Source organism: Asterias amurensis, chromosome 22, assembly GCF_032118995.1.
Source record: "Asterias amurensis chromosome 22, ASM3211899v1".
NCBI lineage: Eukaryota > Metazoa > Echinodermata > Asteroidea > Forcipulatida > Asteriidae > Asterias > Asterias amurensis.
The window spans coordinates 13,145,792-13,172,292 of NC_092669.1; the positions used below are offsets into that span (position 1 = coordinate 13,145,792).

The 26,501-nt window shown below is 38.2% G+C and overlaps 1 protein-coding gene across 3 annotated transcripts in view; it reads right to left on the bottom strand.

Moving 5' to 3' along the window:
• LOC139953550 (uncharacterized) overlaps positions 1–25,414 on the bottom strand; it is a 70,083-nt gene extending 44,669 nt beyond the window's left edge. For 2 of the 3 annotated variants that reach the window (XR_011787992.1, XM_071952987.1), the window contains exons 1-15: positions 25,185–25,414; positions 24,474–24,741; positions 23,935–24,018; positions 21,487–21,894; positions 20,792–21,006; positions 19,923–20,094; positions 19,288–19,496; positions 17,637–17,815; positions 17,035–17,281; positions 16,530–16,590; positions 15,598–15,721; positions 14,911–15,028; positions 2,440–2,592; positions 1,842–1,894; positions 1,089–1,284 (exon numbers count right to left, since the gene is read on the bottom strand). Coding sequence is in view for 1 of the 3 variants with exons in the window: in XM_071952987.1 (XP_071809088.1) it covers positions 1,089–1,284; positions 1,842–1,894; positions 2,440–2,592; positions 14,911–15,028; positions 15,598–15,721; positions 16,530–16,590; positions 17,035–17,281; positions 17,637–17,815; positions 19,288–19,496; positions 19,923–20,094; positions 20,792–21,006; positions 21,487–21,894; positions 23,935–24,018; positions 24,474–24,555 (2,301 nt within the window). In the remaining 2 variants the exon portion in view is untranslated. Of the gene's footprint in view, positions 1–1,088; positions 1,285–1,841; positions 1,895–2,439; positions 2,593–14,910; positions 15,029–15,597; positions 15,722–16,529; positions 16,591–17,034; positions 17,282–17,636; positions 17,816–19,287; positions 19,497–19,922; positions 20,095–20,791; positions 21,007–21,486; positions 21,895–23,934; positions 24,019–24,473; positions 24,745–25,184 lie in introns of all 3 variants that reach the window. The other variant, XR_011787993.1, reaches the window with a different exon arrangement.
• Between the last annotated feature and the right edge of the window lie 1,087 nt (positions 25,415–26,501).

The window sequence follows — 26,501 nt, forward strand, 5'->3', positions numbered from 1 at the left end:
TTGTGCACCAGGAGAAGCAAGATGGAAATCATAACCGGATAGGACCATCATCAATTATCGGACCCCCTGCTGTTTTTTGATATTTTGAAATTTAACAAAGTCTTCAACCACTTCAAGAAATACCATGGTAAACCTAACACATAAAAATAATACCAATAATAATATGGACTTGTAAATGCACACATCTCTTGAAACCGATAAAGGCGCATGCAAAAAACCAATAATAATATGGACTTGTAAATGCACACATCTCTTGAAACCGATAAAGGCGCATGCAAAAAACAACAGAGTGACACAAACGTTATGTTCAAAACCAAATGTGCCCTCAATTTATCATCTCTTTAATATATGTTCAAAGATTATGTTCAAGTTACAGGCCTTGAACGTTACTCTTTTAGGGGAACAGCAATTTTCCGCTGGTAATGGGCACTTCTAAGATATCAATTAGAATTTCTATTTGAACTTTGCAAAAGTCACTACAGCAAAAGCACAGGACACCATGACAATTGCTGTGGATGAATCAACTTGAGGCCTGATGACACCATGACAGTTGCTGTGGATGAGTCAACTTGAGGCCTGATGTAATGCACAAATAAAGAATAACCGCATAATAATGACCAGCACTGAAAAGTTGCTTGATTGAAACTTTGAACAGCAGTGGACTCATGTTATTCAAATGGAGTGGATAAGCAGTGGATTAATGTTATTTAAATTTCTTGCATGTATGTAGAGTTCTCCGGTATTTTAATGTTTTTGTTGTTGTTCTTGTGTGTTGTTGCGGTCGGTTAAACATTTCCTTTTTAATATATAGACGGATTGCGATGCGCGTCGTTGGCCGCCATCTTTGATGTAACAATGGATTTCAAAGTGTGTACGTGCTACGCACGACTCTCGGCCTGTGATGGCTCTTCACGCGTACACATTCATCAAGGATGGTGGCCGATGACACATGTTGCAATTCGTCTTTTGTGCATTCCCCAATGTTTTACTGTATAGCATGTATATATTGACGCAATTTAGCCATTGGCTGCAAGTTCAATTTTAATAAACCATCAATAATATAATAACTGAAGAATTAGAATCCTTACTAGCTGCTGTGATTGTTGAAGTTGATTAAGCTCATCCTCTGCATGATACGGATTCCATACAACATCAGACGTCTTATCAGGTATATGAGTTACTGGTACTACAAGGACACGAGTTCCTCCATCAGCAACCTCCTCCTCCTTCTTCTTGGGTTGTTTTCTGTCTTCATGTTCCGTGATGAACGTCCTGCTGTCTCTCCTGAAATTTAAGAGTAACAAAATTTAAATTTGACTTCAATAAAATAATAATACTGAATGCATTTGATTAGCTTCCCTGTGTGTACCGGGGGCTTACACTAGTGGTAGCCACCAGAGACCCGCTCTAGAGCTGGGTCTGCAAAGGCTGACACCGAGGGCCACCACCGGGGCACGAGTATCACATGATGGCTAATCAAACAACTCGTAAGCTAATCAAACGCACCCAATAATAGTGGCTTCTTATAATATAGCGCACATATCCGTCACTCAGTGACACTCAATCTGCTTCAGCATTCACTTTTTTTCCTGAAGAACACATATATCCAACTCAGATCTCTATCTCCAAGCTAAGAACCAAAGTTCCCCAAGCTAAGAGCCAACGTCTGCGCAAGAAGAGTGAAGTTTGCTATCGCCACCCTGAGATTCCAGCCAGTAAGCTTATCCTCTGGGAGCCTTTAATGCAAGGTCAAGCTCAAAGAGGTTGAGGTTACCTAACCTATGTTGATCTACTAAGAAGAAGGGACACTGGGTTTGTGACAGCTTGAGACATATACTTACAATGTTGAGTGTGAACCTCCGCCCAATGCTGCATCTTTATTCATCACAAATAGCTGAAAAGAACAAAGCATGAAAATATTATAAGCAGGCATACATTGTATTGTTGTTTGGATCCATAGGAACATTCATTCAGAAGCCCTTCATTCCTATCACAATCAGAGCTCAAATTGTACACGGTACGACTGGCCTTAGGGCAATGACTTCTGGGTCAGGGCAGTAAACTCATGATCAGACGAGTCTAGATGGGTTTGGTTTTTTGGATAACATTACTTCACTCTGCAATATATTGAACTGAAACAAGTTATGTTTACATGATGACGACTCGGATAAAATGGCATTTCAATTGATTTTACGAATCTACACATAGGCTTAAAGACACATTTATGAGATCTTCTTATGTTATCTTCTATAACATGTAGCTATTTTTTGTGGACCCCCCCTCCTCTCCCAAGTTGGAGCCTTTAAAATTACTTTATTAATAAACATTTGAGGTCTCAATACCCTGCAGTTTGGTGGATCCCCCCACCCCCCCCCCACAAGTTTGAGTCCTTTAAATAAACTGAAGTAATAAACACAAGGCCTGACTACTACTTCCTACCTTATCGTCTGCTGTTGATGTCGCTTCATCTGTTGCTAAGGGTGAGACGGCGTTCTTAGATAAACCGACCAATGAAAAGGCTTCATCTATCAGATGATGAACTCTCCTTCTAGCTTCGTTTAATGCTTCTGGATGACGCTTTGATGATGTCATCTAAATATAAACACGGTAAATAAAAACAACATCAGTGATCTTATTCATTTAGTTTTTACCTATACATATTTCTTTCCATATTTCTTTCAACATTTTTTACAAACTTGTTTAAATAAAAGTCAACTTAAACCAATCATAAAATGGCTAAAAATTCCACATTCCAAATACTTGATTTTAAACACAGTTCACACGGGGGACATAAGTTTGCTATGTTTGTAAGTTTTTGTTGGTATCAACAAAAAATATGCATTTAACTCTCAAGGGTTGTGACAATGTTCTCAAGGATTGTGACAGTTTTCTCAAGGGTTGTGACAATGTTCTCAAGGATTGTGACAGTTTTCTCAAGTATTGTTACTTTAATTTGACCAACATTCACACTTTGCTATTAATCCAAATAATGCAACCTCCACGGCCTAATGAGATTAATTAGTTCACAAAAGAAGAATCAATTAAATCCAATATTGAATAAACTTAAACCAAGTGGTGCATTGTTGCATTACATCCTGTCTCTAGAACTAACCCAACAGCTGTAGTCAACAATAACAGTTCAATATTGCACTAGAGACCAAGGCAGTGTACACTGTTGAATTTAGGTCATTCAAATGTAACGGGCATGACAATTCCAATGTTCCAATAAGTAACTAGCATGGCAACCACTGTTCCAATAAGTAACTGGAATGACAACCACTGTTCCAATAAGTAACTAGCATGGCAACCACTGTTCCAATAAGTAACTGGAATGACAACCATTGTTCCAATAAGTAACTATCCTACCAACCATAACTCCAATAAATAACTGGCATGACAACCATTGTTCCAACAAGTAACTAGCCTGACAACCACTGTTCCAACAAGTAACTAGCCTGACAACCATTGTTCCAACAAGTAACTAGCCTTACAACCACTGTTCCAATAAGTAACCAGAAGCTCAAGTTCAAAGTGCACTCTCTGCCAATATAGCATTTTCATGACATAGCTATGACAACCACTGTTCAGCTCAAGTTCAAAGTGCACTCCCTGCCAACATAACATTTTTCAAGGTCTTTAAATGTCACGTCAACAGTTGCAGCAGACAAAGGTAGTCTGCTCTATAGATACCATCAATGTTTATTTCGGCTGCAGTTTGAATGTTTGCTACGTGCCAAAGGTACTATTTGATATTTGAGTTTGTAGTTTTGTTGTACTGTTTTCATTTAAACGGTCGCATACTTGTATTTTATGTTTAGGAAATAGTGCAAAGCACAGAAAAAGTATGTGCAATAACCCTTATGTAAGCTTGCTTTATAAGTCAATGGAGATACGGTGAACCATGAACACACTCATATGGCACTAGCTTTGGGTAAATTTGTTTGTATACACCCAAACCAAACAGCAAGCACCCCTATAGTGCCCGCCATACCTCAAAAAACAACCTGACAGTATTATGGTTTGAGTCCATGGCCCAATTTCATAGAGTTTCAAAAATGTTTGCTTAAAAGCAAAAAAATCCTTGCTTAGTAAAATCAGATTACTGGCCAAGACTCCACTTAATTGTTATGCTAAGTAAACAACAGCTAAATACTAGTCACAAGCAATGTATATGGCATGAAATTTTTGCCAGTAACATGCGAAAAATAAGCGAGCTGTTTTCATGCTTTTAAAAGCAAATTGGCCCCTGGTCAGGCCTTGAACTTCACTGTTGAAGAGGCACAGCAATTTCCCTCTGGTATTATGGTAATAAGGGGACATTCTACGAGGAAAATGTCAATTTGTGTTATTTCAAAGGCCTGCATTATACTTTGTTACCATGGTCACACGAGAAACTGTGTGTGTACTCAGGCCTATATGCTTCATTTTGAAAGGGCACCAAGGCCTTTTCTCCTTGGTAAAGGTTACCCTATGAGGACATTTTAAATTTCTACTGGAGCATTTCAAGGGCACTAAGGCAATGACCAGGGGGCATGGAGGCAATCACCTTCGTTGCCCGACATGAAGTACCAGGCCTGTGTACTTCATAAAGTAATAGACTGTGCAAGTCTCGCGCAGATTTGAACTTCCGGGACCATTGTGGTCCCAACCTTATGGAGTTTTACGTTGGGGAGATTTTGTTTCGTCCATTACTTTAGTTTAATATAGTTTATGACCATAAAAATGACATATGTTGTTAAAAATGTAATACTAATTAACAACATATATAAAAGTAAAAATAAAGTCAACAAAATAACGAAGAAAAACCGATATTTAAACTTGACCTCAGGTCAGGTTACTTGTAAAAAATTAAGAATTTTTGCCCATCTCCGATCTCGAAACTTACGCAGACGCTTGTTTTGGCCGCGCTGGGTGGAAAGCCTTTTCATTGGTCGCTTAGGCGTCGGCTTCCTCTTTAAAATGCGTCACGTGTTTATCTAACGCCATTGCGACCATCGTGCGTCCGCATATAAACCAGCTTTCAGTAGTTTCACATTCGGGCGTAGATTTACAAAAGGGGTTTCAAAACATTTCAGATCAAACAAACATCCTTGTCCCAGAGTTTTACTTTTGTCTATACATAGACTTTAACCGATAATTGTGTATTTGGTTAAAAAGCTATACTAATTTAAACAAGCTCTTATGGGTATTTTTTTTGTTCAGATTCGGCATTAAGAAAAAATTAAAGCAAAGATTTGATTCATAAAAAAATTAAGTTCTTCAGTTGTCGTGTTTTCTCGCTCCGGTGCGCGCGAGACTTGCACAGTCTATTGTCTGCAATTAATGTGAGGCTAATAATAATGGGTCAACCTCAATGACGTTGGCTCACATTAGCATTGATGGATCATCAGTGAACATTACGAGTTCTTTCTTGCTCATTAGGGAAATCCATAGTCGTGTCATATGAATGATGTCTACAGTCACAGACCATGAAGTTATTTTGCAAGAGGAGAATAAAACTCGCATGAACTGTCAACCCCATGCAATACTTATAGTTGATAATGTACTTGAATTTTAAAGGGAGAACAACATTGCTTTTTAGGAAGAGTATAATCATATAAAAACGGTGTTATTAATATTATTGTATGAAAATGAAAACCTTTTAAATTGGGTTTAAAACAGTTATTATCTTGGTTTGTGTGAGTCTGGATAGAACGTTACAACCGCATCTCTGGCCACAGCATTCCCAAAGGGGGGCAAACTCTCAGAAATATTGAGACAAGATTCAAAAGCATGAATCATTTCTCTTTGTCAAACATTTCACCAAACCATGTACTTTTCAAAAATAGTTGATACCATCGTGTTTCTCACCAAGTAAATTTGTATGGTCATGGAATTTTCGACGATTTACCAATCTATAACCCTTTTCACACGGCAGCAATTTAGCAAGGGTACCTTGCATAAACTTAACAAGGTTGAGAAGAGTACCTCGTGTGGAAGGACAACCATGATATACGGTCCATGTGTTATTTCAAAGGCCTCCACTATACTTTGTACCATGGGCACACAGAGCAAAAATGTATGCTTTGGTTTGTTTTGAAAGGGTAAGGGCACCAAGGCGAGAGATTTCACTAGGGACCAAGAGACAGTCCAAACATTGTCCTTTCACAAGAAGTGCATTGTCAATTTTTACAACCATGCTAGAATTAAACAAGGGAACCCTGCTAAAATAACTGTTGTGTGAAAAGGGCTTTAGACTGTATCTTTATGGTATACAGTAGGATATTGCTCAACTAGACCTAGTCCCTTGGACATCTAAACAAACTGATGCAATGAGGGGGTTTCCCCAATGAGAAATCCATTTACTACTCACAGCTAAGAATATTCCACAGATCACAACAAAGTCCAAATAAGGATTGACAATGTCCATATTTGGATGCAAGAGTATTGCTCAATCACAATAATGCTGAGTGGGTTTTTAACGACAATGTGAAATAGTGGGCTTTAAATACAAGTACGAACGCAACACACAGCATTGTTGGATGAAGGAGAGCTTTGATCAACAACTCTGTGCTGTATTTCTTCTGATCTGGGAACAACTTCCACACTATCATAGTAAGTCAGTTTGTCACTTTGCACATTAAGATTGTTTGTTTATATGGCTGCATGTTTGTATATTATTATCTTAAAGGGACGTGGCTGAGCCCAATTTCATAGAGGCTCTGCTAAGCACAAACAATTTGCTTAGCATGAAATTTCTTCCTTGATAAAAACATGAATGCCAACCAAATTTCCATACGATTTTCAGGATAAGCAAACAACAGCTGGATAGCAGAACAAACAATATGCAACAAATGGACATTTTGTTGGTAATCCTGTGTTTATCAAGGAAGAAATTTCATGCTAAGCAAATTTGTGTGCTTAGCAGCTCTATGAAATTGGCCCCTGGTGTTTCTGATCAGCAGTTAGAGTCCTGGTTGTGACACTTGTGTCTTTTCTGTATGGATACAAACTTGTTTATATGATTATTGTATACAGTACACTTTCTCTTTGTGACCAAAGTGTATCTTGCAGTATAAAGCAGTATCTTGCCTGCCTGGAGATGCCATGGAATGCTGCAGCCTCAATTCAAAACTTGTGTAATGTGGTTATTATATCCTGAACATTTATTGACTTTCAGATTCAGTGCGCGGAAGGAACTTTTTATGGTTTTGTGTTAAAGTTGCAGCTCGATATTCATTTAATTCATGATTCAAGTTATCTGACCCTGGTAGCCTACATCCTATGCAAATGAGTCATGAAATATTTGAATATTCATGAAACATGTAACATTTATCATCACATCATCAAATTCCCATTTGGTCATGTTGGTCTTACGAAACTCACAAGATGCTCATTGTCTTATAATGAGGATGATTCAACAAACCTGAAATTTCAATAGTTGGAAAGTCAATGAGAAACATTTGAAGGAGCACCAAGGCCAAGACCGGGGGCAACAGAGACTATGGCCACCAGGGCATGCGTGAATTCCAGGCCTGATTCAACAAATGCTCAAGAACATAAATAACTGTTAAAGCCATTGGACCCTTTCGGTACAGAAAAAAAAAAAAAGTTCACAGATTTACAAATAATTTACAGGGTTTACAGAAGGTAATGGTGAAAGACTTCTCTTGAAATATTAGTCCATGAAATGCTTTACTTTTTGAGAAAACGGTAAAACAATATAAATTCTCGTTAGCGAGAATTACGGATTTGTTATAAACACATGTCATGACACAGCGAAATGCGCGAAAACAGGAGTGGGGTTTCCCGTTATTTTCTCCCGACTCCGATGTCCGATTGAGCCTAAATTTCCACAGGATTGTTATTTTATATATAAGTTGTGATACAGGAAGTGTGGGACTTGGACAATACTGTTTACCGAAAGTGTATAATGGCTTTAAACCAGCTTTGGGGGTTTTTTTATCAGATAAATTTGTCACGTTTGTTTGGGTTCATAATACCAACATCATAAAAACGTTTCACTTCTTATAATGATTGGCTCTGTGCCATGGTAAAATAGACTGTTCTATTTGGGGTTTTTTCCTCTGAAAAAAAAACCCAGCTGAAGTAAATACTTGAGACGTTAATGATTAAAACCCAATCGCAATAAATAGGACAAAATGCATGTCAACCATCTATAGACTGAGGTCTACTATCGTGCAGAGCAAAGTTCATTATTTGTTTATCAAATATTTGTTTATCATATTTGTTTATCATATATATGTTTATCATTATTTGTTTATCATCAGCAAAATTCAAAACTCTGCTCAAATCCCATTTGTTTTCTATTGCCTTCTGTTCAGTTTAATCCTTTCGTTTGCATTTTGTTAGCGTATTTTTTGTTATTGGTTGCTTTATTGTTTGCCTTTTTTTTTTTGTTAAGCGCATTGGTATTTCTTTCAGTTATGAAATGCGCTATATAAGAATTAGCTATTATTATTATTATTATTATTATTATTATTAAAGCGGTTTAATACCAAGGGCAAGGAACATCCTCACACAATTATCAACCAATCAATGATTAAATAAGCTCTTTCTCGATTTGATTGCTATTTTAAGAACTTTAATTTCTGACATTGACCAAGGGAAAGATGATGAGGCACTAGGTAATCGCCAAGTTGAGTAGGGAGAATCTGTGGATTAGGCGCCTTCAGATTATTCAACCCCATGGTCTAAACATGGAACCTCCAAGAAGGAAGGGAGTAATAACCCTTTTCAGTCTGCCTAATTTGTAATTAATTACCTTTTCCCCTCTTCCCACCCTTGATACTGTCCTTCATGTTCCCATCCTCTTGTGGTTAAACCAGCCCCCTTCCCTCCACCCCACCCCCTTTTGTCTCCATATTCATTGTTTACCCCCTTGCTTTTTCACATGTGCTTATCCCACGACTCTCTCTCTCCATTCATGTTACACTTTAGTTACCTATATATCAATATAAACCAATTGAGTTACCTGTTCAGGTTTGTTGTGTTGTCATTAGCCTTTGAGAAATACTCGGCTTGGTTCGAAACTTCGAGCCATTAACATTTGTTTGTTCAACTTTAATATCTAGACTGCATGACTCTCAATTCCAAGTTTGTGCATTCAAATCCTCCCAAGCAAACCGCTGATTTCAAAACTACTACATGTAGAATAAAAGAATGGTCCTCTAGTTACTGGCTCACAATTTCTTGATTGGTGTGCAATTCATAATCATAGACGTTCAACCAATGTTTGTATGAAAGAGAGATTGGTTATTGCCAGCTTGGCTTGTAGGCTATATCCCCTTCTGGGAGTTTGCTGAGTTTCCTTGACAGGGAAACCATCTTTACAAACAAACAAACAAACACCCCAACAAACCATTTAGCATGGTCCATGGAAACGACCAATAAGCATCAACAACACCTGGCCTTGCACATTTTTGCTGGGTACATGTAATACGCAGCCTTGGACGCCCTTCATAAAACCCAGTCAACCTTGTATATATATATACCACAACAATAAAGGGTTCGTGTACACTACATACAATTTTTTACAGCTGAGCTTTGACTCTGGGATTTAAGGCATTGCATGGTGAGGTATCAATATATATTTGGTTTGCTGTATTACTATGTGTGTATCTACTTGCCAGGTAGGGTTTGTTCATTAGAGAACTGTCTTGCTACTAGAGCTGTGACGTATTAGAGAACTGCTTCAAGCTTTGGCGCATAATTGCCTACCAGGACGTTGTATAACATGCCTACCAACAAACAACACCATTCAGTTGATTTAGACACACCCCCAATACTGCATTCAGGTTGACCTAAACCACTACCAAACCTAGCCTTTTACGGGGTTGTTGTTCTACTAATACAAACTTCTTATTGGATTTATACACAGCCTTGACCAAACCCATTCAACTAGATAAAACATCATTGCAAGGTCGCTCTATTATACATAGATGAGGCTGTCGCTATTTTGGAAGGTTAGGTTAAATGGGTGGACCAAATTAAAAATAAGTCCCATGGCATCCACTTATTGTGAAAATATCATCGGATGTTGCAAACTAGTTGCCAACCAAAAGGCTAATGTGCATCAATTACAAAATAGTACGATTTATAATGTGGAGACTTCCATCTGGTGCTATGATGAATTGATTCATGTGCTTAATATTCTGACATCTAATTTACATATTATGAATAATTCAAACATCAAAGGCAAGCTGTCTGGTCTGGTCTTTAGCTCTATGCTGGAATAGTGCATTATGGAAACTGATGACAAATTTGTCAGTAGGATTTGAGGCGTTGCATGGTGAGGTATCAACATATATTTGGTTTGTAGTAACACCATCTACTTGCCAGGTAGATTTTGTTATTTGGAGAACTGTCTTGCTATTCTACTACCGCGGAGTAGAATTTTCAGATTGTTGCCGTTTAAATGTGTGCATCATTAATACCAGTGTGACGTGGCATATAATAAAGGTAGGTACGACCATTGCATGTATTTTCAACTTGCATGAATAACTTCACATAGTATGGGTTTATAACATAGGCCAAAATTCATAGAGCTGCTTGAAACACAAAAAGTAGCTAAGCACAACAACATTATGCTTACCAGAATAAGGTTACCAGCCAAGCTACTATGTCACATGTACAAATTGTGATAGGTAACCTGCCAATTTCTGCGTAGCAGACAATTGTTAAGCAATATTTTCTGCTGGGCCCTGATACTCTTGCCAAACAACGCTACAAAAAGATCATACACACAGCACAGTCCAGCATTCTCCGGAAGCTGATCAGAGCACGCTGATCGTAACGTGGAGCAGTACGAACCAGCTCTTCTCAGAGCCACCACTACTCACACCAAGGTTATTTACAAGGAGTCAACGCAAACCTTTATTTACTGACTAGATACTTATTGAGGAGAAGCTGTGGATAAAGTACATTTAAAGATACTGGACACAATTGGTTATTGTCAAAGGACAGTCTTCTCACTTGGTGTATCTCAACATATGCATAAAATAAACAACCTGTGAAAATTTGAGCCGAGTTGGTCATCAAAGTTGCGAGATAATAATGAAAGAAAAAACACCTTGTCACACGATGTTGTGTGCTTTCAGATGCTTGATTACGAGACCTCAAAATCTAATTCTGAGGACTCAAAATCAAATGCATGGACAATCTCTTCTTTTTCAAAAACTCTGTTACTTCAGAGGGAGTTGTTTCTCACAATGTTTTCTTACTATCAACCTCTCCCAATTACTCGTAACCAAGTAAGGATTTATGCTAATAATTATTTTGAGTAACTACCAACAGTGTCAATGCCTTTAAGACCATTCAACCCCATGTTCTAAATTTCCTAGAAGGGGATTATAAGACAACTTATCTTTTCTTTCTGCTTTCTTCCACTGAGTCTCATTCACTAATCAATCATTTGTTCTCCCTTCCACCCACCTTTGACTTTGTCTTTTGTGTTTCCAACCTCTTGTAATCAAACCCCAGTCCCCAAACCCTCTCTCCCTCACTGTTCATCACTTGCTTTCTGGAAGTGCTTTGTGCCCCAACCATCTATCTTTGATTTTGTCTTTTGTTCTTGATGTCAAACCCCCTACCCCCACACCCTCTGTCCTCTATTGTTCATCCCTTGCTTTCTCCATCTTTCTCTAAAGTGCTTTCTGCACCCTTCTCTTTTCATCTCTTTCTACTTGACTGCTTCTGTTTAACAATGTTTCTTCCTCCATGGTTAAACCAGTGTATAGCCTCCTTATAAAAAACACTGTTAAGAAGAGGTTCTGCTTATAAAGAGTACATTCTGAAGTCTCAAATCTCATTTCTACTTTGTGTTCCTTGGTTTAGCTGCCCTCTTATAACAATGTTCATGTTATAAAGAGGTCTTTGACCAGTCCAAGCAACCTTGTTATACCAAGAGTCGACTGTACTTGGTTATGTGGGTTGAGTGGTCATTCAGACTTCAAGAGAGACTCAGCTAGGGTCACAGCGTCAGGCCGCTAACTATCTCTTTGCATTTCAACAGGTCCTGTTGGTTGGTAAGCAGCTCACTCTATTTCCAAAATCGGTCTCATAAAAAAATGTTCACTTTCTCTCTCCAGACCTCATCAAAACAAGAGTTTGAACATCATTTGCCAACTACCATCACAGAAATAACGTCAGGCTGTTTACTTTATCTTTGCATTTCCACAGGTCCTGTCGTGATAAGAAACTTACATCAGCTATTTCTATTTCTCGCATTCAATTTTATATATTTTATATACTTTTCACTTTTTTCAATTACAGATTTCTTTAAGACGTCACCAAAACAAGAGTTTGAACATCATTTGCTGACTACCATCACAGGAAAAACACGACTGTCTGCATCTCTGACCGTTGCCGATAAACAAGACAGTTATAATTCAGCGATCTCAGTCACCAAACCATTGGCGATAAACACACCTGTTTGAACTCAGTAATTGCAGCTACCCAACCGTTGCTGACAAACAAGACGGTTTGAATTCAACATCTTCGGAGACACACTACCAAAGATGGAGACCAGCAGCAATAACCAACAAGATATTCTTGACACTCGCGCCAACGACTTCTACATGTTCTTCAGAAGTGGAACCCACCACGAAGTCCATGATAACTTACTCAAGTTATCTCGCGATTCCAACTTGGACAAACACGACCTGGCTTTACTGGTGATGATGCTCGGGCAACTTATGACTGATTTATGCAAGAGGAGGCAGTTGCTTAGCGATACTAACTGCAGAGGAGCCTTGCAGACCATCTTAGAGACGGTGCAGAACACAGAAGCAAAGAATGACTCTAAACCGTATGAGAATGATGTTGAAGAGGTTATGGTTATTCTGCAAGCCTCTCCAGTTATGTCGGATATGTATTGAGAATATTTGAACTTTCAAGGCCAACCGGCCGTTGTTTCGATTCACTTTGGTCTTACACAAATATTACCAGAAACTTTTCATCAACATAAAAGCATGTTCTTATATCAAGACTGGCTACGACTTCATTTTTGTATGGTTTATCCTTCAAGTGCTCTGGTTATGTCTGATATGTATTGAGACTATCTAAACGTTCAAGGCCAACCGTTGTGTTCCAGTTCACTTTGGTCTTACACAAATATAACCAGAAACTATTCATCAATAAGCAAGTTGTTGCCAAGACTGGCTGAGGACTTTATTTTATCCTTCATGCCTCTCCGGTTACGTCTGATTGATACTATTTAAACTTTCAAGGCCAACTGTTGTGTTCCAATTCACTTTGATTTTAAACGAATATAACCAGAAACTATTCATCAATATAAAAGCATGTTATTATAACAAGACTGGCTAAGAGCAGTATTCTCACTTAAGAGTATCCCAATATGCATGAAATTACAAATGGAAAAAAATGACAGTGAAAAGGGAGAAGTTTCCCTCAACATTTCATACTATCAACAGCTCTCTCCGATGCTTGTTATCAAGTAAGTTTTTATGCTAATATATTTTTTGAGTAATAACCACACATATCCAGTGCCTTTAAGATGAGTTTTCAATTAAGTGGTAAGCAGTGGCTTGCCATGGGGCCATATTGAAACAGCTGCTTTAAAGCACAAGGAGCCTACAGCTTAAAGGCAGTGGACACTATTGGTAATTGTCAAAGACTAGTCTTCACAGTTGGTGTATCTCAACATATTACATGTATTATGCACAAAATAAAAAACCTGTGAAAATTTGAGCTCAATCGGTCGTTGAAGTTGCAATATAATAATGAAAGAAAAAAACACCCTTGTCACACGAGGTTGTGTGCTTTCTGATGCTTGATTTCAAGACTAAAAAGTGAGGTCTTGAAATCAAATTTGTGGAAAATCACTTCTTTCTCGAAAACTACGTCACTTCAGAGGGAGCTGTTTATACTATCAACCTCTCCCCATTACTCAGAATTAAGAAAGGTTTTATGATAATAATTATTTTGAGTAATTACCAATACTGTCCACTGCCTTTAAAGCACAACAAGGAGCCTAAGCTTAACCAAAAGGTGCTTACTAGAATAATATTACCAGCCAAAATACAACCACACATATACAATCTGTGACTGGTAACATGCTTATTTTTGCTTAACAGAAAAATATTGAAGCAATAATTTCTTCTTAAAGCAGCTTAGCTAAATTGGATCGTAGCCAGTGCAGTACACAACATTCAGTAGTTTAAATATAAAACACATGCACCTGTACCTAATAAGCTCAGTTATCTATGTACCTTGTCATCTTACCATTAAGATTCCTTTCATTTACTCTGTACATTAGAGTCATCAATATTCATAGTTTTGTATCATGTCCATTTATAGCTCCCTAAGTCCATCCAAATAAAACTCTATTTTTGTAAATAAATATCTCTTTCATCTCATCTTTCTCGAGGCAGAGGATGCGACCTCGGTTGCGACCTCGGTTGCGACCTCTGACACTAAATCTTTACTATCGCATGAGAAGATGATCTTTAAAAAATGCATCGAGCCTTACTTAATACAATTCTCAAGGCTGGGTCAATAATGGGGTTAATGACCAGGGCGTGGTCAATAAATGAGGTTGGGTTAATTAATGGGGTGCAGTCTCCCTTCTTGTTTGATATTTCACAATATTTGGGGAAGAGCACCGTGACATTATGTCACACATGATTACAAAAATAGAATGAGGAAAATGTACATTCATAAATTGTATAAATTACATGAAATAATATTATATTGCTGTTATTTAGTAAGCACAACATATATTTTGCTTAAATAAAAAAAGTTATTTCTTGATACATTTGTGACAAGTCCCCTTCATTCAGTTTATGTTTTGTGCCGATTTTGTGAAGTGAGCTAAGTTCAGATAAACTGATGTAATGTTTGAAAGGGCTACCTTTAAGAATACAGACTGCTGAAATGAAGACTACATACCTGCTGCTTGGTTGACCTCCTGGCATAATGTGTATCAGGCAAGATTTGACCTCTCTCCTCGCTATCAAACTTAGTCTCCTTCTCAACACGTTTTCTCTTACTGGATTTTCCTTTCTTTCTGAAATAGAAAAATGAGAGTAAACCCAACTGAACTCGAGAAACTCACATAATTTTTAAGGGGGTAGGGATTTCATCAAAAGATTCCAGACACAAAAGTCAATCATGATACGTTCCCTCAATACACTAAGCGAAGGTAGAAGTCCCCGCCGCTTTTCTACCTTTCCACTGGGTAGAATTTAATAAGCAGGATAGTTTTTTTCAGAACTGAGAAGTCTCCCAAATTCTGAAACTACTGTGCAGTAGAAGAACTAATAGCAGACAATTTCTCAAAGAAAAACTCTACACAGAGTCTAATTTCATACAGCTGTACAGCAGAAAATACTGCTTGAAAACTTTATTTGCTAAGCCGAAAATTGAGTGGGAAGCACCATCCACATTAAGGAATACTTAATGTAATTTCTGCTGGTAAGCTGTTTCTGCTAAGCAATATTATTCTGTGCTTAGCAAGTTTGTGCATTTACAGTATTAATGAAGTTGGGGCAAGTTAAGAAGATATGTACACATGGTGTTAACGCGAACTGAATACACATAAACTCAAAAACAGGGCCCACAAAACATTCAACTTACGATCTCCGTTTGTCCGGTGAAATATAAATCAAGTCTGGTGGGTTGGAAGTTGCGTCAGGATTCAAGATTTGTGAAATTTCATTCTGGGCTGCTTGGTAGAGTCGCTTTAATTCTGCTCCTTCCCCTTTAACAAATCAAATATAACAAAAGAGTCAAATGTCATGTACCAATCTATAAACTGTGTTTCAAATACTGATGTGCACACCCCCAAAAAAAAAATTGACTAATATGGAGACCACCAAATAAGGCTAGATAACTCAGTTGGTAGAGCGCAGATACGTTTATCTGGAGGTTTTGGTTCAAATATTGCTCTAGTCAATTGTTCTTTGTTCAAACCCAGTTCTACATTGAATTATTACTTTTTTATTTAAAGCTGCTTGACGTAGCCGGCAGGCTGAATTGTAATACTTATTTACAATAAAGATATAAAAGTACAGCAAAATATATACACTATAGGAACATTACACAATTTAAAAGCAATATACAATAATTTTGTTTCCAAAACCAAAAATCAGAAAATAAAATTTAGAAGCACACCCTACTATCAAACAAGACAAAAATCAACAAACACCTTAATAAACAAACAACCCGACAAACAAATAAACAAACAAACATAGCATTTAAGTAACACAAACCTAAAAACATCCTAAAACTTCTAAGTGACACAAAACTACAAAATCTAGAAATTGAAACAAAAAGAAGTAGAATACTCCAAAGACATCTCTAAAGAAACAGAAGATGGATTGCAATATAGAATACAAAATACAGATTGCAATATGCGTCATTGACTGCCATCTTTGATGTTAAACAATGGACATGTGTATGCACTACGGCCGACTCTCAGCCAATGAAGCGTGCACAATTGATCAAAGATGGCGTCTGATTACGCGTATTGCAATCCATCTATTATGAGCGGAATGGTTCATACTCACTTGATGTGGTGAGGGGTGATCTTGGTGAAGATGTTGCACTCCTTTGGTCAACATCTTGAGTCTAAAAATAGAACAGATATATTTATTAGAATCATTGTTTACTTGGTGTATCTCACCACATGCATAAAATAACAAACCTGTGAGAATGTGAACTCAATTGGTCGTTGAAGTTGCGAGATAATAATGAAAGAAAAACACCCTTGACGCATGAAGTTGTGTGCTTTCAGATGCTTGATTTCTTTCTCAAAAAGCCTAAAGGCCCGGTCACACAGGCCCCGATAACGAGAACGATAACAAGAACGATAAAAATGCAGGCCCTCGATTGGTTGAAATGCTCCACGCAGAATACGCCCATGCCCATTCAACCAATCGAGGGCGTGCATTTTTATCGTTCTCGTTTTCGTTCTCGTTATCGGGGCCTGTGTGACCGGGCCTTAAGCCTCCTCATCCGATGGATGTGTAATCAAAATAAATAAACTAAATAAATAATGATGACTGTATTTACCATCCTTGTTCTTAGAGGTAATAATCTCGGCTGAGCTCTCCCTCCATGATTCCTTGAGCTCGGTCTGGAACGACTACTCATCTCTAACGATGACACAGTCTTATGAAAAACGTCTTCCTCATCTTCAGTTGATTTCTTTGGGGATTGATCCTGGACATTTTGAAGCTGTAGAGGGGGTACTACTGGTCCTCCATGGACAGGTGAAGAAAGGGATTCTGATGATGAGGATAGGGCCTCCATATCTAACCTGAATAAAGGAGAAACGAGAATCAACGATTTAATAGATGTCAAATATGCATCGGGGATAAAGAATATTCATTTTGGTTTAACCCCTTAACTTCGATGTGTGTAAGCACTGTATACTCAGTACTTTCTCTATTTCTGTTAAAAGAAAAACTCACAGGCATATTACTCGGGTTGGATTCGAACGTACGACCTTTGCAATTTTAGAGCAGTGTCCTACCAAGTAGACCAACGAGATTGCCCAGTAGCTAGAGGCAGTTGGAATCCGACTGCAACAATTTAATAGATGTTAAATTTGCATCGGGGATAAAGAATGTTCAATTTGACTTGATGAAATTATTCTAATATTGGTCTGGTACCTTGTATCCCTCATCTGGTCCCTTAATGCTGATGCTGTACTGCTGTGCTGAAGTTTCATTCCAGAACTACCAGCACCAGCCTCCAATCCATCTGCTGCATCATTGTTTGTATCTGTTTCCTTGGCAACATCAAAACCTCTTGGAGTTTGGTTTGGTGTCTTGTAAGGTTTATATGGATACTGAAATGAAAATAGAATCACATTTAAAGGGTCTATGTAACTTTTGTAGGACAAAAACCACAATGTCCACAGGTTTACACTAAACTTACACAGTTTGAAGATAATGATAGTAGAAAGCTTCCCTGAAAATACTACGTGCTGAGGTGCTGTAATTTTGGGGAAATGATTAAAACAATGTCATGAAAATAATTTTCGTCTCATGAGACGAAAATTATTTTAATCATTTACAAACGTATTTTCATGACATTGTTTGACTCATTTTTCAAAAACTACAGCACCTCAGTAAGTAAGATTTGAAGTGAAGCTTTCCACTATCATTATCTTCAAACCCTGTAAGTTTAATGTAAATCTATGGACATTTTGAAAAAGTACCCAAATCCTTTAACACGGTTTTAACGTGAGTTTAAACACTCTAAATTTTCCCCCAACTTTCATAACTTTCATGAGCAATCTTTCTATAAAAACAAAAATGCGTAAATAAAATGAATATGACATTGCATGCTTTGAACTCTGCCCTTGAAGGGCACAGCAACTTGCCTGCTTTGAACTCTGCCCTTGAAGGGCACAGCAACTTGCATGCTTTGAACTCTGCCCTTGAAGGGCACAGCAACTTGCATGCTTTGAACTCTGCCCTTGAAGGGCACAGCAACTTGCATGCTTTGAACTCTGCCCTTGAAGGGCACAGCAACTTGCATGCTTTGAACTCTGCCCTTGAAGGGCACAGCAACTTGCATGCTTTGAACTCTGCCCTTGAAGGGCACAGCAACTTGCATGCTTTGAACTCTGCCCTTGAAGGGCACAGCAACTTGCATGCTTTGAACTCTGCCCTTGAAGGGCACAGCAACTTGCATGCTTTGAACTCTGCCCTTGAAGGGCACAGCAACTTGCATGCTTTGAACTCTGCCCTTGAAGGGCACAGCAACTTGCATGCTTTGAACTCTGCCCTTGAAGGGCACAGCAACTTGCATGCTTTGAACTCTGCCCTTGAAGGGCACAGCAACTTGCATGCTTTGAACTCTGCCCTTGAAGGGCACAGCAACTTGCATGCTTTGAACTCTGCCCTTGAAGGGCACAGCAACTTGCATGCTTTGAACTCTGCCCTTGAAGGGCACAGCAACTTGCATGCTTTGAACTCTGCCCTTGAAGGGCACAGCAACTTGCATGCTTTGAACTCTGCCCTTGAAGGGCACAGCAACTTGCATGCCTTGAACTCTGCCCTTGAAGGGCACAGCAACTTGCATGCTTTGAACTCTGCCCTTGAAGGGCACAGCAACTTGGTAAGGGGCACCTCTACGAGGACAAATTTTAAATTGTATTGAAACCTTGCAGAGGGCACCACATCAAAAGCACGGGGCAACACACAGCAATTGCTTTGGGTGCAGTGGGTTAATTTAAGGCCCAACATCAAAGCCCCCTCATTCAGATATTCTTGCATGGTTCAATTATGTCTTCCAGACTGAGTTTCTTCTCACCTTCTGTTGATGTTGTAGCATCTTTAATGTATCCATGTCCATCGTACCATCTCGAGACGTCTTCACTGGATGACGGCAACAGATACAGAAACAACAGCAACATGCAAGAAAGAAGAAACCACTCAGACCAATAACTAGAAGGATGATCCAAACATAGCTACTCCCTGAAGCTGGAGGAGTTGTCATGACAACATCAGGCGGAATTACTTCTGTATAGAAAAGAAAGGTTTATTTAGATGTTAAATTTGGATCAGGGATAAAGAATATTAGTTGTAGTTTTACCCTACACAAATTGTACCGATGTGTGTTAGCACTGTATACTCAGTACTTTCCCCAGCTCTGTGAAAAAATCACAGGCATATTACTCAAGTGGGATTCACATTGACAACCTTTGCATTTCTAGAGCATGGTCTTACCAACTATAGACTACCAAGATTGCCCGGTAGCTAGAGGCAGTTCAAACATTAAATTTGCATCAGGGATAAATAATATTCATTTTTTTATTTTACCCATATACACCGATGTGTGTTAGCACCGGCACTAGTCAGTACTTTCCCAAGTTCTGTGAAAAAAATCACAGGCAAATTATTCGGGTGGAATTCGAACTCATCCCAGACTTGAAATGAATGACTCACCAATAGGATTTGTCTCCACCACAACTCCAAGATAAAACGTTAACTCTGTAAGCGTTAATTCATCAAATATTGCTTTGGACTCCGTCGCTTGTATACTTCCACTTTCCACGGCAATGTAAAATACGATGACAACATTTACTGCATAGGTGGGGTCCCGAGCGATCTCAACAATCTAAAAAAGGGTTGAGGGGAAAGGGGGGTTAACATACATTCTTACTAGAAACCTCCGGTCAGCTACACAATGCAGTAATCCCTAATATTGCACCCACCAAAACATACGGTCATTGTTGTTTTAAAGTTGCTGCACCTTATTTATGGAACAATCTCCCTCTACACATCAAACAAGCTACCACTATCTCAACGTAGTTTCCTCTACATATCAAACAAGCTACCACTATCTCAACGTAGTTTCCTCTACATATCAAACAAGCTACCACTATCTCAACGTAGTTTCCTCTACATATCAAACAAGCTACCACTATCTCAACGTAGTTTCCTCTACATATCAAACAAGCTACCACTATCTCAACGTAGTTTCCTCTACATATCAAACAAGCTACCACTATCTGAAGTTTCAAGACTCTTCTCAAAACATTTATGTTCAATTCATCGTATACATAATTATTCTTTCGATCCTCTGAGCGCTTAGAGACTTTCTTTTGGAGGTGAAGGTGCTTTAGAAATGCAGTTGTTATTATTATTATTTAACAAGATGACAACATCAAAAGGTGGGTTAGAAAACACAGTTTTGAGTTTGGCTTATATCTGTTTCGGGAAACGTCATTTTTTTTTTCTCTATAATAATGGGGGACTTTTGGGACAGTATTCTTTAACTGGGCAGTATTCTTTAACTCGGCAGTATGTTTTACCTGGGCAGTATTGCCATCGACTGTCATAGCTCTTTTCTTGCGTCTATAAAGCAGTGGGTCATTATCAGGGTTGAGTTTGTCAAGAAGATTCTGAATTTCGGCTTCTCTGTCGTCTCGTCGAGTCTTTCCCTCGGTATAGGCAAGAGCTAGATTTAACTCTAGAGTAGAAATGAAATCATCAGTCGTGATGTCTGTGACTTCGGGAACAATGACATCTGCAAAGAAGACAATTAATGGGTCATTTGTATTTAAATTTATATATTTGTTGGTCTGGCTTATTATTTCTAATAGTTTGAAAATCCCACAACAAATTAATTCATGTTGCAGGATTTTTGCCATGCACGTGAAATTTTGGGCCGATACGCAAAAGAAGAAAAAAGGAGCTAATTACACGCAAAAAGATACAGCTGTTCCAATCAATCACTGCGTACTGTGTTTCCTGCATGTCAAGTTTGCTTCACACATGCACTCCTGGAAATGAAAAACAAAGCACGTCTGCATCCCATACAGGCCTCAAAATTGTGATTATATTAGTGTCGGTCTTGTGCATTTCCCCCGAATTTGAGCCCTGCCATATACCAACTCAGCCTTTGGCCTTGTCGGAAATTAGGCGCCAGGAAGCGATATACTTTTCTATAATTCCACTCTCTTGTGTGAGAACTAATGTTAGAATAATTAACTTTATATTAACTCACCCATAGTAAGCCGGAATGGTCTCGTTGAATAAGACTCGTCAAGTGTTGGAGAAGTTGTTCCAGACAATGTTGTAGACATAGGATTAGCTGAACCAGACAACGTTGTTGGAGAAGTTGTACCGGACAATGTCGTTGGAGAAGTTGTACCAGACAATGTTGTTGGAGAAGTTGTACCAGACAATGTCGTTGGATAAGTTGTAACAGTCCGTGGTGTTGGAGAAGTTGTTCCAGACAATGTCGTCGGATTAGCTGAACCAGACAATGTTGTCAGAGAAGTTGTACCAGTCAATGTTGTCAGAGAAGTTGTACCGGACAAAGTTGACATCAGAACTGTTGATGTCTTTGTTGCCATGACTACTCCGGATGATCCATTACTTAAAAGCTTTCTACTTGAAGATTGTCGTTGATCTGTTTGTGATATTTGAATAACGTTTGACATGGTCGAAGTATAACTGTTATGTAGCGACAGCAAAGCAGAAAGTTGAAGCATTTCTGAAGATGAAGCGAGCTGAAATTGCATGGAATGACTAGAACTTCTTCTATCATCAGCAACATATGAACTGGATGGATTATTATTAATTGGTGAACTAGAGAATGATTGTATGAAGACTGGCGTCGAAAAAACCCCATCATTTATAAATTGACTCTCAGAGATGTAGCTTGGTGTCAAACTGGGGCTTGGTTGAAATACTGAAGATCCAAAGTGTTCTGATGGCGTTATGGATTCAGTTCTTTTCATTTGTGTGATTGACGGTTCATTGGCCAAGAATGTTGAATAAAGCTGGTTGGACTGGGTTCCAAAGTGTTCTGATGGCGTTATGGATTCAGTTCTTGTGACATGCATCATAGACGGTTCATTAGGTAAGAATGTTGAATAAAGCTGGTTGGTATGGGTTCCAAAGTGTTCTGATGGTGTTATTGTTTCAGTTCTTGTGACATGCGTCATAGATGGTTCATTAGGTAAGAATGTTGAATAAAGCTGGTTGGTATGGGTTCCAAAGTGTTCTGATGGCGTTATGGATTCAGTTCTTGTGACATGCATCATAGATGGTTCATTAGGTAAGAATGTTGAATAAAGCTGGTTGGATTGGGTTCCAAAGTGAATTGATGGGGTCGTGGTTCCAGTTGAATAATGGTGGGATATAAGAGACTGGATAGGGGTCATTATCGAGGATTGTATACCAGAGGGATTAGTGATTAATGAACTAACAAACGATGCATCTACAGCGCCAGATTGAAATGAACTGCTTGATTGAGAAAGATTGAATTGATACAAAGCATATTGGGAAGAAGTTGTTACTTGCATACTACTAGATAAACTCAATGAAGTTAGCAATGGGGTCTGTGTTATTGCATTACTAGCTGAAAGCAATGAAATAAAGCTTTGATTAGTAGCACTTTGAGCAATGAAAGAGGATGATGGAGTATGGGTTGGCAAACTATTGAACTCTGTTGGGAGGGATGCAACAATGCTGCCCTCCGTTAAAAGACTTAATGAAGGAGTCTTCAAATGATTCAATGATGTCATTGTATCTAATGAGGGGATTCCCCTACTTGCATTTAGTTGTGATGAAAACAACACAGACTGTGTAGTTTCCATAACTTTGCTCATTTCAGAAACACGCCATGCTTGGTTTGTTGATAAATAAAGAAACGATTCGGTACTTGCAATTTGGTTCATCATGCTTGAGACTAGAGTCTCATATAAACTTTGCTCTATGGTACGAGTCATCAATGACTGTATGTCTGTTGCCATAGCAACTACATCATCAACTTGGGTCATTAACGTTGGTGGTTGAGACAAACCTGAGCTGAGATATTCAGTAGTCTTAAGAATTGTACTTGATTGGTTGTATAACAAGCTGTTATCAAGCGTGACTCTAATATCTGACGACAAAGTCTGCATTTGATCATCAATGACTGAAGTAAACAAACTTGGTGTTTTGAAGTTGGGACTGGAGATCATTTGAGATTCACTGGCGTGATCTAAGCTCAAACCCATCCTAGAAGTTGATGTAAAGTCTGAGAAACTTGGAAAAAGGCCATCAGTTTGAAAAAGTGACGGGTCCTGATGATGAAACTCATTGGACGTGAACGCTTTCAGAGATGGAGTTGGGTTTGGTGTTAATGGATCATTGAGCTGAATACTTGAATGCGTTGTGCTCATAGTAACTGTGTTCATAACCGATTCCATTGGCGTTGCAAATATATTAATTTCTGACGACTGAACAGAACCAAGTTCTGTACTTAAAAACTGTGCCAAGTTCTTTGGTTGGCGGCTAAAAGATGAGCGGTCTGTTCCTGGTGGGGCTGATAATGATGATGTCATCATCTTTGATGACATGGTAGGATTAATAGATGAAAGTACTGATTTACTATAAAGCATAGCAGATGATTGAGTAGGCAAGAAAGCTGCGTTGCTAGGAATTAAAGCTGGAGTTGACGAACCTTTGGACGACGCCAAACTTTGTGAGATGATCATCTCATGATCTGAATTCACAGAGATTGATGACGGAACGACTTCAAGCAAATCTGTAGAACAAGAAATAATCACAATCAATGTTTTATTTTATTTTAAACTTCAATTACCTGTATGGGATTAAAGGCATTGCATGGTGAGGTATCAATGTATAATTTGGTTTACAGTTACACCATGTGTGTATCTAGTACGTAGTAGTACTTAATACTGCTGGATAGATTCTGTTTTTTTGAGAACCTGGTTGTAAAAAAAGCTGAATTTGTTTTGTTACATCAAAAAAAGTTTACAAAATCAAAATGAGAATATCAAATGAGATGAGATTATAAATTTGAATTGAAGTAGAATAAACAAAAGTACATTGTACTCCTATGAGCTTCGTTCTTGTCTCGTCTCCATGAATCGTTCGTGGAGAGGATAGCAAAACAAACCTCATAGAGTTCTAAGAGTAAATAATATGCATAACCATCACAATAACAAAGGACAACAATATTTTGTTAACATAACCTACCTGATGCTGAGGTACCAGTAACCATGACAACCCACGTCCATGATGTCACCACCAGTGACATCACAAGCAAGGTTAGATGCATGTTGCTGATTTCCTTATGCTTGGCTTGCTGGACGATCACATTCAGTGTACACAGCCAACATCACATTTCTTGTGCTTGCTCTCTTTGATGAGACGTCTTGAAGTTAAAATGAATCTCTCTGGCTGTGTTTTTACATCTCTTGCTTGAATATGTCCGTCTCTCTGACTCTGGACATACTGGACAACCCTGCTGAGTGAAGTTCTGATTGGTTAATTTAAATTAAACTTGGATAACTTTCCCTATTATGGCGCCACCACTTTTTCACTCATTTTTACAAAAAGGGGATCTTTAGGAACTGTCTATGTTTACCATACTATAGACTTTCCTTTTTAAATATCAATTCAATCCCAGTCCCACAGTCCACACTGCGCCAACTGCACAGTAGCCAGCAGCAGGACTTTCATTTTCAACTTTTGCATCCATCAATTCAATCCATCCATCCAATGAAAAAGAGCACAACTTTTGCAATTTTGCTATTTTATTTAATTGTTACATATATAGATTATAGTATAGCATATCCCACACTACAATTTTGTACAAAACAAGTTAAGGCATGATCACTGAAAAGTGAATTCAGATGCACAAAATGATGATTTGTTGCAAAGTTAAAAACTTTAAAACTATCTTACCACGAATCTCGAACGAAGTAAGTCTGCAAACATGCCATTTACATGCTGTCCAATCAAGGTCCACTTTCATTCATCAAAGTCAACAACAAAGCAACTATCTTGTCAATAATAATAATATGGTAAAATGATGTAGAAATCAATGAGTTAAGGGAGCCAAATTCCGATCGTTTTTCGTTTTCTTATTATTCTTACAGTGCTAATTTTTTTGGTGTACCCGCCATTTTGTTAGACCGCCCTCTATTGCCGAAGATTACCAAAACATTATTCTTCGTAGTCTGGTTCCCTGACCAAAGATTCTTTAACGTCTCTTGTTACTAGTCGGACATTTTGGGGTCTGGGAACCAGACTACATTCTTCCGTCGTCGACTGTATAGCGACCAAGCTGAAGCTAGCCGCGAATTCTCAGCCGCGAATTCCCAGCCGCGAATACCAGCCGCGAATTCTCAATTTACGGCCGAAAAGTCCAGCCGCTAATTCGAGCCTCCACGCCAGCCGCGAATTTCATTACCAAAGTAGTTTCACGAAGCGACAGGATTTCCTAAGTTGTTCATCCACATAAGCCACTATTTCTTAAATTTTGTAAAATCATGGCAATTTTGAACGTTGGTTTTGTAAAATTTTGGTCATAATAACAAAATGTAGGCCAAATTAGGTTAAGCTAATTGAATTTTTAATGCTTTAGTCGATCCATCAAACTATATTGGTTACATATCGACTTTCTGAATATCAGTTGTTTTGAAAATAAAATAAAATAATAAACATTGCATTGAACAAAATCTACCTAATATGATCCACAGATAATAAATTTAGTGTTAAATCTTTTAGACACTAAATTAATATTCCATTGCAGCTTTACTAGGCCATCTAATTAGTTCCTAATTACATTTATTTTGTGTTTTTTGTTAATAGCAAAAGTAGTCACTTTAAAACGCAATTTACCTCGCATAATTAACAAAAAATTAAATTTTAGTGTTTAATCATTAAGACCATTTCATAACACACCGAAATATTCCGTTGCAGCTAATTACACCATCTAATTAATCATAATGACACCCATTTAAAGGGTATGGGTTTTGTCTCTTTTGAATAGGACTATCACAAAAAAACAACAACATAAGTAGTCACTTTGAAACAAATTATACCTCACATAGTTAACGAAATTGTTAATTTTGTTTTGCTTAATCATTAAGACCCTTTCATAACACATCGAAATATTTCGTTGCAGCTAATTACACCAACTAATTGGTGCCTAATTAAACCACTTTATATGCTGTGGGTTTTGTCTCATTTGCTTTTTATCAACGAAATAACGTAAGT